This window comes from Hippichthys cyanospilos, chromosome 7 (genome assembly GCF_059441005.1).
Source record: "Hippichthys cyanospilos isolate Australia breed blue-spotted pipefish chromosome 7, RoL_Hcya_1.0, whole genome shotgun sequence".
NCBI lineage: Eukaryota > Metazoa > Chordata > Actinopteri > Syngnathiformes > Syngnathidae > Hippichthys > Hippichthys cyanospilos.
This window is the reverse complement of record NC_142375.1, coordinates 15739455-15757338: the sequence shown is the minus strand read 5'-3', so window position 1 is coordinate 15757338 and position 17884 is coordinate 15739455. Positions and strand designations below refer to the sequence as shown.

Genomic DNA, 17884 nt, shown 5'->3' with positions numbered 1-17884 from the left:
AACAAGAAGAAGAAAAACATATGGTAACATCTGTAATCGTTCTTAGCTGTGTATTAAAATACTTTTTGTTAATTACTTTGCAAGGAAAAGGGATTGGACAGTGGGGAAAACACTGATGATGAATGTTGCTACCCCAAGAACATGGAGGAATTTCTTACAGTAGATGAAGTGGGAGAAGATGATTTCATTGTCGAGCCGGACCTTCCTGAGCTGGAAGAGGATGCGACTTGTCCTGATGAGTCTGCAGAAGAACAAACACAAGTGATGCAGGAGTCTTCACTGCCCCCCTTACTCGCTTCGGAAGAGCAGGAGACATCTGTCAGCCAGTCTGTCCAGGAAGAGACATGTGAGAACGCTCAAGTCCAAACAGAAAGATCTGGGAATGAGAAAGCACTTGTAAATGAGACGAGTGTGGAAGAAGAAATTAAAAGTCCTGTGACTTCAGAACCAGCAGTTACAAACCTAAGTGAATTTCCCAATGAGGAGTTTGAAGCGGCGCTGGAGGAGACGAGTACAGAAGACAAAGTTTCTGACAGTGAGCCCTCAGAAGAAGAGACAGTCAAGAATCACCTCGAACTACCCGAGGACAGCAAGGTCCAGGATGTGGTCCGGGTCACTGAGGCCAATTCCGATGATACTGAACACAGGGACAACATTCCTAAAAAAGGTAATTTTTTTTTTTTTTAGGCTGTGAAAGTTAAAGCGTTAACTCTGGAGATTAATTTCTACAAAGCAAATGAAACAAACTAGTTCTATTTCCTTCCTGTGTCAGCTGAACTCTGCTAACTTAGAAACCAAGTAGAGGAGAACCATCGGCACAGAGACAGAAAAAGATGGACCTTTATGTCGTTAAAGTTTAAAAAGCTCATTGGAAAAATACTTTTTTTTTTACCGTATTCTATTCATTGTTAATATTTATTCAATATGCACAAATCGTTTTGAGAATTATTTGTATGAGATTTGGTAGTTTTGCCCAATAATTGTATTTTATAGGAAAATAATCATATTAAAGGATCAAAGAAAGCTATCACAAGTCTATCCATTCATCCATCCAATATTTTATCTGCTTATCCTCTGGCAGGAAATACTTTTTACATATCCTACCCTTAAGTCTGCTTTACATGTTCACCAATCATATTGACATAACCCATCATAAAAATGTAGACTGCACATAAACCAAGGAAAACAAAGTGCTCGCCTCAAATAAATCAAAGCATAGTTTTTCAAAAGTTTTGTTGTTCCTGATGTCGCTTTTATTTGCAATTTGCTTTCTGCAGATATTGAAGCGCCATCGTCATCTATTGAACAAGAGAAAGTCGTAATCGAACACATCATCCCTTTAGGTAAGCGGGCTCCATTTGATTACATATCAGTTGCAGCGAGCTGGGAAAAGAACCGATGTTTTATATTTTCCACATACTCAAAATAGCAAATGGTCATTTACTCCTTGTATAGTTCATCATTCTAGCAGCCTAAAGATCTTTAGCGTCTGCTGTCTTAGCGTGAACGTTCAAGCGTTATCGTGTCCACTACTAATAATGGCACTGACAACCTGATGCATTAGCACTCTAATTGACGGGAATTGGCCGGCCACTTGCTGACCTATTTCCGTGATCTGCTTGTGAACTGCACCCGGAGAGAGGAGTATTTATATTATTATCAGCACTGGAATGGCATGGCCCAGCACATGCTGCACAGGGCCTTACATAAGCCGCTGCTGCGTGGCAACAATAGATCACAGACACGAGAGCTGTCTAACATGAGTAACACGGTTATTTTGGCTGGATGATGCCTGGACAAGCTGGTTTTCTTTTATTTTTTATTTTTATCCCGAACAAACTCAGCACGACTGAAATCAGTGATTTATTCATATACAGTATTCATATTTATTGGGAAAGACTTTTGTCACGTAGTACAGTAATATATTGCTTTGTCATTTGAAAAGCAAACTTCCAGCATTCCTGACAAGGAACCCAGTCGCTTTGACACCAAGAGAATTAAACGGTCCTCTTTGATTTTGTAGGTTAATTGTTCATTGATTTGCAGGAGTGGAGTTCATTGAGCCAAGGACTGGTTTCTTCTGTAAACTTTGTGAACTGTTCTACACCAGCGAGGAAACTGCAAAGATGAATCACTGCCGCAGTACTGTGCACTATAGGAACCTACAGGTTTGTGCCGTTCATGTCCTCCACACATTACTCCTGTTTATGTATGGTTATCTCAGCATCATCCGCGTTAAAATTCTACTTATTGTGTGCTTCTCAAATAGTTATGGACCTATATTAATGCTCTCATTTAAGATTCAAGAGTTTTCTTGTCATATGCATAGTAATACCACACAATGAAATTCTTTTTCTGTTCACTTCCTTGAGCAGACTATATTCCATAATCGAGCAAATAATAAGGTAGACGATAAAAAAACTGTAACAGAGCAATGAAGGCATAACATTGAGTAACATACAGTCTGTCCAACATATTAGTTACTGATGATCATTTTTTCATTGGTTTATTAGTAGGAAAAAAACCATCAACTATTCAAAGATAAAGAAAAGTTGAACCGCCAATGTGGAGGGAACATGCTTGACTGGCAAACTTCAAAATACATTCCGACGTACTTGAAAATACAGTCAAACGTATAGTTGATATACTTGCGATTTGCAAGTGTGTTCAAGTGTGCAAGACAGTAGTCTGGCATTAGGAGAAAAAATGCTGTTTTTAGCATTTAGCTGACAAGTACAGGAAGTGTTTCCAAATATGTTTGAACATACTTGCAAATATGCTCAAACCTACATTCAAATACACTTGCATACAGCTTTGAAAATAACATTACATAAGATGATACTCTAGAGCTTTTTTGAATAGTGTTTTTTTTCTCGTGCATTTGGATGTACATTCCTTGTAGCATGAGGAAAAAATGCCATTTTTAACGTAGTATGTTCATACACACTTTGAAGATATTGGCAAGTACGTTCGAACAAACTTGCAAGAACATGTAAATACATTCTAACGTACTTGTGCTAATAAGTGCCTTATTAGTAGAAAAAAATGTCAACTATTAAAAAAAACGAGTGTGGAACTGTCAATGGGGAATGCACATTTTTGATGAGCAAACTTGCTTGAAAGTACTTGCAAAAATGTTTGAATGTCTAATTAAGCTGTGCAAATGCATTTGCAGTTGTGTTCAAGTGAGCAAATCAGTACTCTGGCATTATGGAGAAAAATGCTATGTTTTGGCATTTAGCTCACAGGTAGATAATCTCAATTGTTTTTCAACATACTAACAACATTTTTTTTAACCTACTTTCAAACAGCTTTAACCATACCAGTAATACATAAGTTAGTATAATAAATAAAATCGTAATTAAAAGAATGTTTTTAAATATTATATTATTACTCATGCATGTCCAAATATTGACAGATATTTCTGAAAAACTTGCAACTTGTTTTTTCAAATACATTTTGAAAGAGTTTGTCCATCGAAACTGTTTACCCCTTCTTGTGGCAGTTCCACTCTTCCGTAAAAGTATGCATGTCGTTTCATCAGATTTGCTTACTCTATGAGATACTATATGTATGTGGACACACCCACTGTATGCAGAAACACTAATATTTCATGTTCTCCTGATCCTTAACCGTCGTCTGTTACATTATTGTCAATTCAGCAGCAAGCCGTGTCACATTTCTGTGTTGGCCGGCAGCACAGCTGACGCAAGTCAGAGGAGAAATGATTCCCAAGCATTCAATGTGTGACATTCCGGCAAGAAAAATGTTCTGAACACTTGTGCTGTCTGTCAAAGCTGCATGTGGTCCCTATGTTATGTATATAGATATTTAATGGTTTACATTTCTTCTGATATTATTACCCATGAGTTGTAATGCCCTTTCACAGCAGGGTTGATTATCTTATTTCTGCTTTATATCAGAAGACAAATAATATCATTTAAAACATGAATTGGTACAAATTTGATGGAAACATGATATTGCGCAAACTGTGCGCAAGGCCAATTTATTCAGTGTTATTGAATAAAGACCATTACACTTAAAAAAAAATAGCTTGTATAGTGTTAGTTGTAAGGTAAACAAGGTGAACTGCTTTCTAAGTGTTTTTTTTTTCCCTAGACGTATTCCTTTTAGGTCAGGTTTGAGCTGCATCTTTTTCCAGGCAAATATTGTACCTTAAATCACTGTAATAAACCATAATCCTAAATATGTAATCCTTTTTATTTCTCATCCATTCACACAGAAATACCTGGCCCAGTTGGCACACGAGAGCCTGAACCTCGCTGAATTTTCAGCCACACAGTGACTTCTTGGCCTTTTACCTCTTGGAGAGCAAGCAGCACAAATGGAATTTATGGAGGCATAAAAATATAAGATACTTGCACACGTTTTAGGCTACTGGAATAATGCTTGGATACCTGGAATGTGAATCATAATTGTGTTTCAAATTTGTACATACTTTAATGTATAGGAGGGGTATTTATTAGTTTTATTCTTGTACTTACAAAATGTTATTTAATTTGGATGTCGGCACACTTCACAAGTTCATTTGCTTTCAAGACAAAATCGGATTTCCATTGTGGCCTTTGAATCGTCAAAATAATAATAGATTCTACTATTGCAATTACGTAGTGACTTAAATGATGCCAATGAATGTTTTTACTCAGTTGAAACTGAGGCAGATTCTCAGGTTAATTGTATTTTTGAGTTTCCAACTCGTGTATTATTTGCAATTTATTGATAACCTGAAGTCTTTGTAACGCTTCTAACTCTGGACTTGTGTGCACTACAGATGTCTTTTAGGCAAAAATCGCTTCATGTGTACCAATAATGATGCAATGGCTTTGCTAATCTTGCATATTTGGTATGTAACCTACAAAAATAACCCCTCACTGTACCAGCTTTACTGCCTCAACATTTTAAATATGGGACGTTAAACTGGACCATGTACAGTAAAACAACATACGTGACTGTTGCTTGTTTCAAAGCCATTTTTTTTGTACACTTGCAAACCTTATCCTTGATGTCAATATTGTTTCCTCCAGTGTAATTTTCATGTGAATAAATAGTACTTATTGGAGGGTGTTATGGGTGTGTGTGCGTGTTTTTTTGTTTTTTGGGGGGTTTTTTTTGCATTATTTTCGCTGACAGATAAAATCATTATTTCGGTATTATTAAGCGTGGATGGCTTTTGCACGACATTATGTCACGTGTCCTACATACACAGGGTCCATATTGTACATCCCATGCATCAGCGCCACCTTTTTTTAAGGCCTGCTTGGGACGATATTATTGGAAAAGAGCGCCCTCAAGTGTTGAGGCAGAATAGTTTAAAAACTCATATAATTGACCATGAGTGTTACTTATTTTCATTTGTTATTTACAGGAATATGAATATGTACATCACACACATATGGGCTGTATCAGGTAATCATCATATGATTTACTGTAAGGAAGGTGGTCACAAGTTACCAGTTGAATACTCACTTTGGAAAATGTGTTTTCATATATTTTTCAAAGTAAATACACAAAAATATGTGAATCAATGACTGTTAAAAAAACGTTTTTAAATATTAGAAGAATATAAAAATTATGTACAAAACTTTAAATGTGTGAGTGTGTGTGTAATCAGGGTTAGGTTAAGTCATATATGATATATAAATATACATAATATATAAATACATTCATAATTTTGTGTTGTTATATATGTTGTATAGATATGTTGAATGTGTAGGACCTAACAAGATTTGTACTTTTTCTTACTCTCTTTGAACATGTACACTGGTTGCCAGCCAATTGCAGGGCACACAGACAAAAAAAAAAAAAAAAAACATTCATATACGCTATCACACCTAAGGACACTTTTAGTGTGTCCAATACACCATGCATGCTTTTGGAGTGTGGGAGGAAGCCGGACTGCCCGAAGAGAACCCACGCGGGCTCGGGGAGGACATACAAACCCCACACAGGAAGCCTGCTGGATTCAATCTCAAGTCCCTTGACTGTGAGGAGTGCTCACCAAGGCTCCACTACAGTCAAACCAATCAATCAAAATATAAGGTAGGAAACAGCAATTTACATATCTTGTTAGTTAGTGAGTTAGTGAGTAGGAAAGTAGGTTAGTTAGTTGTTCAGCCAAGTAGTTCTTACATTTCCATTGGCTGAGGTGTTTTTAAAACCCCGCCTCCGTCAGCCAATCAGAGAGCACAACAAAGAGCTTACGTGTAGGAGTTGCTGGGTAGACAAATCCAAACGACGTAGTTCACATCAGCACAGCGTTTGAGCACTGCAGACGACCGCTGATTCATTTGTGAGTTATCGATGAAGTTTACACACCATAATATGTTGGGAAACATAGTCTATTCTCATGCATTGTTCGGATTTTTTTTTTTTTTAGATATCTTGGCGTTATGCCCGTTTTTATTTGGTATTTTTCTTGCTTTGCTAGCAAGTCTCTTCTTTTTAAACGACGTGGCTGCTAAACAGACGACAAACTGCACGTCTGCGTTTCAGGCATTCGTATTATAAATACAGTATATCGTTGGTTGGTAGTGAGCATTCATGCTATATGCTACTGCTAGGCATTGTTTATCAACAGTGGGACTTTGAATGAAGGGAACTGTGGGGGTGGGCCTCTGTTGCGTCGGTTCGTGTCTGGGCATGTTTTCATCGTCCAACCTTTACATTCTGCTCTTGGACATTGCAGGTTTCCACTAATTCTTCTTTTGCAATTGCATCATCTGTTTCCTGTTGTCGGAGATGGCAGCTGATTGCGAGGCCTGGCTCAACTCCAACCCCGTCGGTGAGTGTGAGCCATTCCGAGCCATTTTAAATGCACCATCAGCTGTGCTAATGGGGGGAGAAGTGTCATACTCTTTTCATTCCTTTACAAGTAATCGTGCAATTAGAAAGGATGAAGACAATGCAGAGTTTGACATTTATTTTATTAACTCGATTTCTAATTGTTCAGTGGAACCTACATTACATTATACCGTATTCCGACATTTATGTATTTTTTTTCAATATGGACAAACGTCACTCATCGGTGTATGATGTCATGTGATGTAATCTAAACAATTGCATCCTAAAATATGACATGCTTTGAAATAAATGAACCAATTTAAGATTGACCTCATGTTTGGCATCTTGATCAAATGCGGTAGTGCAGGAGTCAGCAACCCATAGCCATATTGTTCCCAAAACAATAACAAAAATTGTAAGCCTTCGGTCAACATGACCAAATGTGTCATGTTTCTAAACCATGTTAAAACAAAAATTGTACCCCCCCACCCCCCATCTTTTGCCATTTTCATACATTTTTGAAGAAGTTCTAGGGAGCCACTAGGATGGCGCTAAAGAGCTACATGCGGCTCTTGAGAGCAGGGTTGCCGACCCCTGATCTCATGATAAACGAGAACGTCCACCCTCACAGCCGGTTCGGGATTCAAATCCTGCATTTCTGTGTAGAGTTTGCATGTTTGACTTGTTAAGTTATGCTTGCTGAAGTTTTCTATAGTCACATCATATTATTTTTGTTTAGAATCCAGCTTGTCCCATCAAGAGTTGACTACATTAATGTAGATTTTTTTTTTTTCTTCACATACTCCACAATTGATTAGCGACCTGTGCAGGGTGTACACAATCTCTCGCCCCAAGTCCAATGGGATAGACTTCATCTTATACACAGTTCTAATTAGGGCAAGCAATATAGAAAAAAAAAAGAATGAATGAACCATCGTGTTAGAGATCGTAACCAACAGAACCTCCAGTGATAGAAACAAATTAGAATACTTTATTTTTGCTTTGTTTGTTTTACATCACAGTTAATCAACACTTTTTCTCACCCAACAGAGGTGGACAATGTGAGTGACTCTTTTGTGTCTGAAGACGAAAGCAACGGCTGTGCGATTATCAACAAGAACATCAACAACGAAATCAATGGCAACTGGTTGTTGTCGGCGAGCAGCAGCATCCAAGAGGCGCGTCTCAAGGCCAAGGCCAAGCGGAGGCTCAGGAAGAACTCGTCCAGGGATTCTGGCAGGGGGGACTCCCTTAGTGATAATGGAGATCTGGTCAGGGGGACAGCGGTGGCCCCCACCAGCCCCAAGAGTAAGCTGCTGGACAGGAAGTCCAGACTGGGCAAAGGCAGAGGTCTGCCAAAGAAAGGTAGGGCAATATGTGATGACAGCAACTGTTAATTAAGCCGGGAAACATTTGTGATTATTTAAGTAGACGACCTGTTTAGGAGCAGTTCAGGGTGTACACCGCCTATGGTCCAAAGACAGCTGGGATAGGCTCAAGCATGTGTGTGACCCCAGTTAAGATAGGGAGTTCAGAAAACAAGTGAACGGATGGATGGACCTGGTTAGTTTGCAAGCTAATTGTGAGGAATGGACAAACGGCTGCCTTTGAAGGTCTAATGTGACATACAATACAGTACTTCACATGTTTTTAACACGTTTTCATTTAAATTAAATATGCAACCTCTGAGGTTATACACAATCTGATCCCATTGCTGGTTTATTTTGTTTATATTTAAAATGAAATTATTCCATGAGAAAGGTTTAGAGTAGAATTGATGTCTTCCAGCATCAAACTATCAAAATGAAGCCATTATTAGCTGGGATAATAAAGTGGGTGAGCGGGTTCATTGAAGATTTTTAAAAACTCATTCACTCCAAAAGACATATCTTTGCAATGTTCAGACATTCACTCCCAGGTGCTTATTTACATTTTTTTTAAATTCAAATGTTAGGGTATAGTAGGGCCCGAAAATTGCTGGCACTGATTGAGTTACTTGACCATATATGTGAACGTGACTGAACGGTTGTTAGTCCTTATATTCCCATGATAATGAGAAAAAGCTACAATCGAAAATATAAAGGTGGATAGTCTGCTCATTATAATATGAAATATGAACGCTGAATCAGCAAAGCTAGTGGAACCAAATCCAAGTCACGCACTACTACTTTACATTCTTACACTCTTCTCATAATCTTCTTGCTGGGCTGCTCCTCCTTCTGGAATTTAGAATAGTAGAAAACCATCAAAAGACAAATGCATCATTATGGAGATCTTTTTTTTTTTCAACAGGCAATACTTCCAATGAATCTATAATTGTTTTTTTTAACATGTGTAGTTTGTTTTATTATCGTGAGCAGCACTTGCAATTTTGAGGTCGTATCCCTTCTGCGTTAAATGGAACAACGCATCTAAAACACACAGACGAAGCCAAATGTGTTCACATCACAAGGCGGGCTAAATATAGTCAGATGTCAGCTCAAGCTTGGCACACAAGCTGCTTTGCAATGCATCTTTGCAAAGTATCTGCAATCTGTTGCTGCATGTCCAAGTTCTTTACAACGTAACTCAGTTGTGACCAGTGCAGAGCAGACCCCTTCATGGTAAAAGGCGGTGGTCTTGTGCTTGAATTACACATCACATGTCTACAATCCACTATACGTAAGCGGAGAAATAATGTTATTGGCTTTTAATTTCAAACATTTGTCTGCAGGTGGGGCTGGCGGTAAAGGAGTGTGGGGCAGGTCCGGTGAGGTGTATGAACCAGAGCAAGTAGATGAGAAAGACCCAAACTATGATGAAGCTCAGGTACAGCTCTACTTGTACACTTAGTACTTATTTTCCCCTGTATTACAAAAGTATATGACAAATAACATTTCCAAATGGACTCATTCAATCCCAAAAATGTATTTCATTGCTGTTGTTTTTTTGTACAGGGTCCAGACATTCAATAACATGTACTAATTACCTTTTTTTTTTCAAATATTAGGGTAAAGGAGAGTCTGAAAATAGTTAAAGTGAATTCACTGTATATAATTGTATGAATTATAACTTCAAAAGAAACCTATCTGGAAAAAAAATCCACCATAGGCTGCACAATCTAATACTAACGCTACTACTCATCTTTTACATGTTAACAGTGGAGTTTTCTATGTATTCTGTTGCTCTATTATATTTGATGTAATGTTTGTCTTTTGCCTTAAATTTGCTAAGCACAAACATTGTGTGATGGGAGTTTTTCTGCCTGAAGTAGTATGACAATGCCCTGCTACATTGACTGATATTTAATCAAATCCATTTATTGTATATGTACAGTGTATAACTTTTGTGTTTAACAATATCTGAAAAGCATTTGTTGGTTAATGTGGATTTATTTCACCAAGGTTGATGAGAAATTGCTAGTAGAATATGGAGCAAGTCTACTTCCTTGCCAACTACAATTACATAACGCAACATAGTTAAAACCATGGCGTCATTAGGACAGTTTTAGAGAGGTTGAATCATATTTTACTTTACCCAGGATAATTTGATGTTTGATAACTGTCCCCACTGGTTGAGAATTGATCAGGTACACTACACATGGCAAAGTTAACAATAATTGACAGCTAAAGTAGTAAATCTCATCAAATGGTCCCAACTATGTCGTTATGATGATCTGGAATGTTTCGCCAGGAAAACTGTGTATATGAAACTGTTGTCCCTCCGCTGGATGAGAGGGACTTTGAGAAGACAGTCACGCCCATCGTGCAGGAGTACTTTGAACACGGAGACACAAATGAAGTTGCGGTAAGCATGAGGAGTGCAATCCATGAATAAGCGTTATCGACTTGAGCTTATGAATAGTGTTAACATGTCCCTCCTCGTGTAGGAACTGCTGGCAGATCTGAACCTGGGGCCCATGAGAAGTGAAGTGCCCTCACTGGCTGTGTCGTTGGCCCTGGAGGCCAAGGCCAGCCAGAGGGAGCTGACCTCCAGGCTGCTGGCTGATCTCTGTGGCCCTGTCTTATTCCGCAGTGATATGGAGAAGTCCTTTGACAAACTCCTACGAGAGCTCCCAGATCTGGTGCTGGACACACCAGGTGCCCCGCAGGTGTGTGTTTCTATCATTAAACCCCATCCAGCCTATTCATTGTCATTGTCAATCACTTGCTTAGTTGTGGAGGTACCAAGTGAGTGTTTTTGTGGGAAAGTAAGCCACCGAGGCCTGTAAATGTTTTGGCTAGGTCTCTGAATTAGAAGTGGCACCATCTCTTGAGAAAAGGTTGAAACTTCCGCGCAAACTATAACTGATGATTCTACATAGTATTTGGCATGGGGAAAAGAGTCATATTTAAAATGTTTGCAGCATAATCAGTTCCAGGTCCCATTTTCTTCTTGAAGATTTAACTACAGTATATGTCAAAGATTTTTATCAAGCATATTATCAGGGAGTTGGCTAAGTGTGCAGGCGTATGTTTGTCTTTTTTTTTTCTCTGTAGCACAGACATGAGACCTGTGGTCATTGTCTGGCTGAGCAGTAAAAATGCAAGCTCAGCAGAGTACTCCGAAAGGCGTACTAGTGGCCCTCACCCCATGACCCCTCCCTCTCTGTCTCAGTTGGTTTTACTGGTCCTTTCTCACAGATCCGTGCGTGTTTATTTGAGCAGTATAAACCATCATCTGTATCCCTCACTCTTCTATCGTTCTCAGATTCTCATACATTTACACCAGCGCACACACTTTGCCTTTTGTTCTTCTTACGGCAGCCAGTCAAGCCAGCAACAAATTGGGAGTGAACTGACTCGTCTACACAGGAACAACAGTCGGAGTGCTGAGTTCATGCTTTGTGGATGCCGGGGCAACAAAGTCAGCTCTTTCAACTACCAAAAATCACGAATGCACAACCGTAAACAAGCATTCAAACACATACCTATGACACTGTTCCACATTGTGCGTTTATGGCAGGCTGACAGAATGACATTTCAGTTCTCTCTTTAGATGTGTTTATTTTCTATGTACTCTTGAGCGAGAGGAAGAGTACACCCTAGGTTGGTCACCACGCAATCGCACACATGGCATCATTTTGATGTGCGTCTAAAGAAAAGGCATTACTCATCCGCAAATCAGCGGAACATTTAATTATCAATGAACAAGTATTATCACTCAGATGTCCAACATAAACATAATTGAAAACGCTTTAAACATAAAAGAAATGCTCACAACATAAGAATGTAGAACAGGTCACCTCATTATATTCCTCTTGTAGTTGCATCATTTCTGCGAGGCAATTTTGAGCATTTTGACTGACCGTACGTGGTTGATGTCAAATGACATCAACTCTGCTCCTCAAGAAGGTTTCCATTGACACCCTTTCCTGTCAAGGGCGCTTAAAGTGTTAATGCCTCTGGAAATCATGTGATAACAAAGTCAAATGTTTTTCTTGTTTCCTAGCTAATGGGCCAGTTCATCGCGCGGGCTGTTCGTGACCAAATATTGTCAAAGAGCTACATTGAGGGCTACAAGGGCAGAGTTGGCTGTGAATACACAAGGTATGTAGGTTATATACTGTATTTAGTCAGAGGCGGCCAAATGAAATATGTATAAAACAATTTCAGGAATATTCAAGAAATTATTTTAACCTTTTTTTTTTTTTTTTTTTTAAGTCAATTGACCAGGCGTACCAACCTAATTATAGCTCAAGGGTCACATGGATGAAAACCATCTCTTTATGTGGGCCGGATTGGTAAAATCATGGTCATGTTCATTTTTTTTTTTAAATGCTACACAAAATCATTTTGCGGCATCTTTATCCGGCCCACAGGCGATACGGTTGATACCCCTGCAGTAGACTAACCATCACAAAAGGAAACCACAATGCGTTTTCACAAGTTGGTAGTGGAGTTGCTGTAGGCTGATAGACAATAGCAATACAAGTCCCACTTACGTAAATAATGTTGTTGTTTTTCATATTCTGAATATGAGGGAAGTGATGTTATTATTGTTTGACTGTAAACTGCTCACCGTTGTTACTGTCATGCTTAATGTAAATATGTAATTGAGAACTTTGCTTGTGAACTATTTAAGCCTGCCAAAACTGTGCCTGGCTTGTGTGATTCGCTGAAATAGAGTTAAATCTCGCTTGTTGTTACTTTGAATTGGTGAAAGAGAGCCCAGTGAAAGTTCTTTTGGCACCGATCTCTGATGAACCAAGACAAACCATGTGAAATGTAGCTCAGTGTAACTAATGGAAAGTAGTGTTTCTTCTTCATCAAAGTGTTACATTAAAACTACTTAAAAAATACAATTTATCCAAAAAGCTGCTTAACCCATTGTGCTGACTTTTAAAACAACATTTTTTAGATTTTTATTGGTCAGAGGTTAACTACTTTGCATCACAATTTGTCTTTTGTTTCTCCCATATGTGTCAATCAAAACTGGCTACTTGTATCCTTATAAAGGGTGATTATTTTTATTATAAGAGTAATTGTGTTGGATCGTGGAAGTGTATGTACAGTATTGTTACGTACAAATGAATCATTGATCTTACAGGGCAGCCCTAGACCGAGCGGCTGTGCTTTTGAAGATGAGTCGGGGTGGGTTTCGTATAGATAACCAATGGGGAACAGGCGGGGGCCAAAGACCTGTCACACAACTTGTCAAAGAGGTAAATTACTTGATTTAAGGCACTTTAAGCCACAGGTGTCAAACTCCAGTCCTCGAGGGTCGGTCTCCAGCATGTTTTCCGGGTTTCTCTTTCCAACACTCCTGATTCAAATGATTAGCTTATCAATAGCTCTCCGGGAGATTGAGAATGATCCTAATCATTTGAATTTGGATGCCGGCCCTCGAGGACTGGAGTTCGACACCTATGCAGTTTAAGCCATTTTCTGTTGACATTTAATGGCTGCAAGTCCAGGTACAACTTTTTTTTTTTTTTTTTTATGTCAGATGACCTTGCTGCTAAAGGAATACATCCTATCCGGAGACACCAAGGAGGCTGAAAGGTGCCTGAAAGACTTGGAGGTTCCTCATTTTCATCACGAGTTTGTCTATGAGGTAAGGCTTGCTTACTCAGCCCCCAATGGACCCAGCTCAGTATTGTGACTTATTTTTTTAAGGGTATAGTAATGGTACTGGAGTCCAAGGGAGAGAAGACATTCAAAATGGTTCTGCAGCTTCTTAAGTCACTCTCTGGGTCCTCCATTATTACAGTGGACCAAATGAGAAGGGTAAAATGCCACCTGCTGTTTCGGTTTTGTACTGCATATTGTATCACTGATTGTTTTTGTTTCCTCCTTTAGGGTTATGAAAGAGTTTATATGGATATCGCTGAAATTAACATAGATGTTCCTCGTGCGTACTTCATCCTTGAGCAGTTTGTTGAAAAGAGCTTTAACATGGGAATCATAGATGTTAGGTTAAGAGATCTTTGTCCATGTCGGTGAGTGCACACTCCTTTGCGACATCATGCGCAGGTGTACAAAACTTCTGAACTTCTAATTCTTTCTTGTCAGGGGTCGCAAGAGATTTGTCAGCGAGGGAGACGGAGGTGTCATCAAAATTGAAAGCTGAAGTGCTTTTAAAGCTCCAGTACTTTTTTACTTGCATATTTTTCAAAACTAGGAGCAAAAATTGCACTTTTGAAACTGAAGCTCATTAGATGGTTTCCTCCTGTGTTTCAACATAAACAATAACATAAGCTAACCTTGAAAGTGCCACGCCTGTGTCAGTCATTCCGTTATGATGTACACTGTTCAGTTCACTGCCACACCTTTTGTGTGTTTTAGGAGGCAACTGTTTGTACACATGACTGCTTTGTGTCAAGAGCTTTATAAAACAGTGTATAGAAAAAAGAAGGGGAGAATGTTTGTTTTATGCAATACTAGTCCCACTTACTAGCTGCTTTTTCTATGCTGTGTGACTTGTTTTCTTTTACGTTTGAAGGTCAGTTCAGGTTCCAAGAAGTGGTGAGAATGTTTATTTTTATATTGGTCACATACTTCTACATGTGAGTTTCTCCCTGTTTGTTCATTAAAATAACTATAAAGAGTAATACTTTTTTATTGTCAACATACCAACATGTCAGCTGAAAATATACTCAGGTTACAAAAACACAAGACAATTGTTAACATATATTTCGTTACCATTCTCCCTCCAGTCCATCCACTACCCAATAAAGCATTATAAAATGATTTCATTGCTGGCTGGGATTCCTTTTTTATTCAAAACTCGGATTAATAGAATCGACCACAGATCTCTATTGGGACTGGTCCTTGATTGCAAGTTCTTGTTGTCTGACAGCCTCCTGAGCCTCTATCTGCATCTTCTCCAGCTTTTCAAGCGTGACCGACTTGAGTGGGAGCAGTTTGGGTTTACATAGTACCATTGTAGGGGCATCTTCCATAGAAAGCTGCCCTGTGACAACAAACATCCGCCAGCAGTAAGAACAACATTCATTTTAGTGACATTTAACGTTCAAATTGTAAAAGGTTTTCTGAAACACGATATGCATTATATTGCAACAGTTTCGCAATATCAATAATGAACCGATTTTTGTTTCCACTGAGACAGTGTTAAATTGCAAAGTCACCAACCTTGCTTCGGCAGAACTTCTCTGAACACCGACTTCACCTCTGGCATTATGACCTCTTGTGTGACCTGTTGATGAACGGTAGACATTTACTACGGTAATTTACAAAATCGAGTAAAAGACAAAACAGAATTTGCCAGCCAGGAGCTGACGCGAAAAAAATGACAGTTAACAGAATAATTCTCGAATAAGGTAATCGAGTGAGCATTATTGTCTTTGTACTGGTAGGATTTTTTGTTTAACTGAACGCCACTCCGTAACTGAAAAAAACCACGTTATAGTCGTGAAGTTAATAGAACTGAAAGTCATTCAGTGACAAAGGGCAGATTTTTATTTAAAAAAAAAAATACACGTTACACTCTATCCGTGTCTTTAAAACATAACATTTGTGCATAGAATAATGTGCACTCAATGAGCGTCCTGCTAAGTGCCTTCGATAAATATTTTCACTGGGTTATTGTGAGGCGATGTACGTAGCCCGAAGCGATAGATGAAGTCTTATTTTTACGGTCAGGCCTATCAACATTGAACTAGCCGATCTGCTGCTACGATTAGCATGTAGCGAGATTATCTGCATAATCAGTGCGTTATTGTATAACGCGGACGCTCGTGATTTAGAGAAACATGCGGACAATTTAGGCATTGCTTTTTCGTTTAAATCGTGCGGCTTGCTCCATCAACAGTCAAATAATGCATTCGGATGTTTGACTACTCACCTTCCACTCGGAATATTGCAGTTGCCAGGACAACGTATCTGCTTGATGATGTCACTTTCTTCTTCTTTTCTATTTTAGGGTATTCTAGCGACATCTACAGGCATCGCCATGCATAGACGATGAACAACGGTATGCTTGTAAACAATTCTCGCCTGATTTTCTCTTGGAGGAAAAAGATTGCCTAAAATGTAAGTTTGTTATTGAGTTCGTTAATTACATCATTAAGGATAATTCATATTTTACTTTGATTATTTGTGTTTTCATGCGCGTGTCAAGTCAATTAGGAACAAATTATAAAAATAACTCATAAAACTACGACTCAAAAATGACTAATGACAAAATTACTAATATCTTTATAGTTGAGGGTCAAGACTTGCTTTTTGAAGTATAGGTTTGAATTTGATTTAGGTTGGGATTAGGATAAGGGTAAGGTTTAGGAAATCTTGTGGTTAACATTAGAGTTAGGGAATGCATTATGTCAACGAAAAAAATAAAATAAACTCAGTGTGTGTGTGTGTTTAATATCAAGTGTGCTGATCATTACCTGTCTTTCAAAAACTACCAATAACCCTCAAGTGATTTGAGATAGCAGTATCAGGATCAAAGGTCACATATGTGGATTGCAGGTGAAGCAGATATAGTTGGATTGCAGATAAAGTTGTAATATCTATCTACACTTTGCAAAATGTTATTTCACCGTCTTTTTGTCACAAAATCTCTGATAAAAGTGATTGAAATGTGAGTGATAGGGCAATTGTTGTCTCTAAACGTCTGATCCTGCTTGCATCTGGCTATTATTGAGGGATTGTGCAATTTTATGCGATGCTGGTGGCTCAATGACACGCCACATGTATTTGAACAGGAAACATGTACATTCAGCAATTTTTACTATTAAATAATTACTGGATTAAAAACAGTTTATTCAGCCATTTTCAGCAATTGTCAATATTTACTATGAATCATTATTTGGATTCAAAATGGAACATACAATAATACTTTACCTTTTAGCTGTGAAAATTGAATACTATAATTTTTTAGAACGAAATTATGTTACAAGTAAAATTAATCCCTTTAAAAACAATGTTCCTCTTGTTGACTGAAAATGACATTGCATGCTTGTTTTCTGAGTTTGCCCATGTGATACTTTATTCACAATTCTGTTCACAAATTTACTGTAATTTTCATTGTTTGTGACTTAAGCACATATTGTTTTCAGTCGACAGCAAGTGGAAAAATGTGTTCTTATGGTATTACAATTGTACACGCAAAATAATATAGTCATCAAATTGGTATAGGCACAATACTAAATTGTTAATACTGAAAATCATTCGAATCGAATATTTTTTCCCCCGTTTTTAATTTTCAGTGTGTTCTTTTGTTGTTATTCAAAGCATCAATAGCTCTGATGAGAACGCTGTCTCTGAGTCTTTCTGAGACTAGAGACATTTATAAGAGTTTTATTGAATCAGTTTGCTTATTTTTTCTCAGGCTCTTCTGACCACAAGTTTTGTTTTCCCGGTGTTTGAATTTGGTGCACAGTTTAGCTAAAAGAGTTTGCGTCAAAAAGTGTCCCATGTTGTCCAAATGAACCACGAGAAGTAGTCTTTAAGGGATTTATTTACCAGACCCTAATAAATCTCGTTCCAACATATAATTTGTTTTAATTGTCGGGAAAAACATTTTGCAGACAGAGGACATTTACCCTGAGAGTTTCTTGTTCTTCGAAAGCTGCAGAAAACTCCCATCCAGCTTGTTGTCGTCCGCCGAAGCCGACTGCGCATGTCTGCTTTGCAGGCAG

General features: G+C 38.4%; 3 protein-coding genes and 1 long non-coding RNA gene across 6 annotated transcripts in view; 2 read left to right on the top strand and 2 right to left on the bottom strand.

The window, feature by feature from the left end:
• Positions 1 to 5085, top strand: part of rbm20 (RNA binding motif protein 20) — a 41355-nt gene extending 36270 nt beyond the window's left edge. For both annotated transcript variants that reach the window (XM_088419431.1, XM_088419430.1), the window contains 4 exons: positions 85 to 667; positions 1278 to 1343; positions 2047 to 2168; positions 4244 to 5085. In XM_088419431.1, the coding sequence (XP_088275557.1) occupies positions 85 to 667; positions 1278 to 1343; positions 2047 to 2168; positions 4244 to 4306 (834 nt within the window). In that variant the 3' untranslated portion in view covers positions 4307 to 5085. The remainder of the gene's footprint in view (positions 1 to 84; positions 668 to 1277; positions 1344 to 2046; positions 2169 to 4243) is intronic.
• On the bottom strand, positions 124 to 6500 carry LOC148421252 (uncharacterized). Its single transcript, XR_015866143.1, has 3 exons — positions 6223 to 6500; positions 463 to 637; positions 124 to 376 (listed from the first exon to the last, which is right to left on the bottom strand). It is a non-coding gene; the product is annotated as an uncharacterized LOC148421252 (long non-coding RNA).
• On the top strand, positions 6211 to 14972 carry pdcd4b (programmed cell death 4b). The gene is made up of 12 exons (XM_088419432.1): positions 6211 to 6310; positions 6707 to 6802; positions 7852 to 8166; positions 9515 to 9609; positions 10474 to 10587; positions 10670 to 10891; positions 12232 to 12329; positions 13330 to 13444; positions 13729 to 13836; positions 13899 to 14009; positions 14082 to 14221; positions 14295 to 14972. The coding sequence occupies exons 2-12, from the start codon at positions 6760 to 6762 to the stop codon at positions 14350 to 14352; spliced, it is 1419 nt and encodes a 472-aa protein (XP_088275558.1). The 5' UTR covers positions 6211 to 6310; positions 6707 to 6759; the 3' UTR covers positions 14353 to 14972.
• On the bottom strand, positions 14826 to 17871 carry bbip1 (BBSome interacting protein 1). Of its 2 annotated transcripts, none has more exons than XM_088419434.1 (3): positions 17789 to 17871; positions 15375 to 15438; positions 14826 to 15195 (listed from the first exon to the last, which is right to left on the bottom strand). In XM_088419434.1, the coding sequence occupies exons 2-3, from the start codon at positions 15418 to 15420 to the stop codon at positions 15038 to 15040; spliced, it is 204 nt and encodes a 67-aa protein (XP_088275560.1). In that variant the 5' UTR covers positions 15421 to 15438; positions 17789 to 17871; the 3' UTR covers positions 14826 to 15037. The 2 variants fall into 2 exon arrangements, with proteins under 2 accessions (XP_088275560.1, XP_088275559.1); XM_088419433.1 differs by lacking the exon at positions 17789 to 17871 and adding an exon at positions 16087 to 16165.
• Between the last annotated feature and the right edge of the window lie 13 nt (positions 17872 to 17884).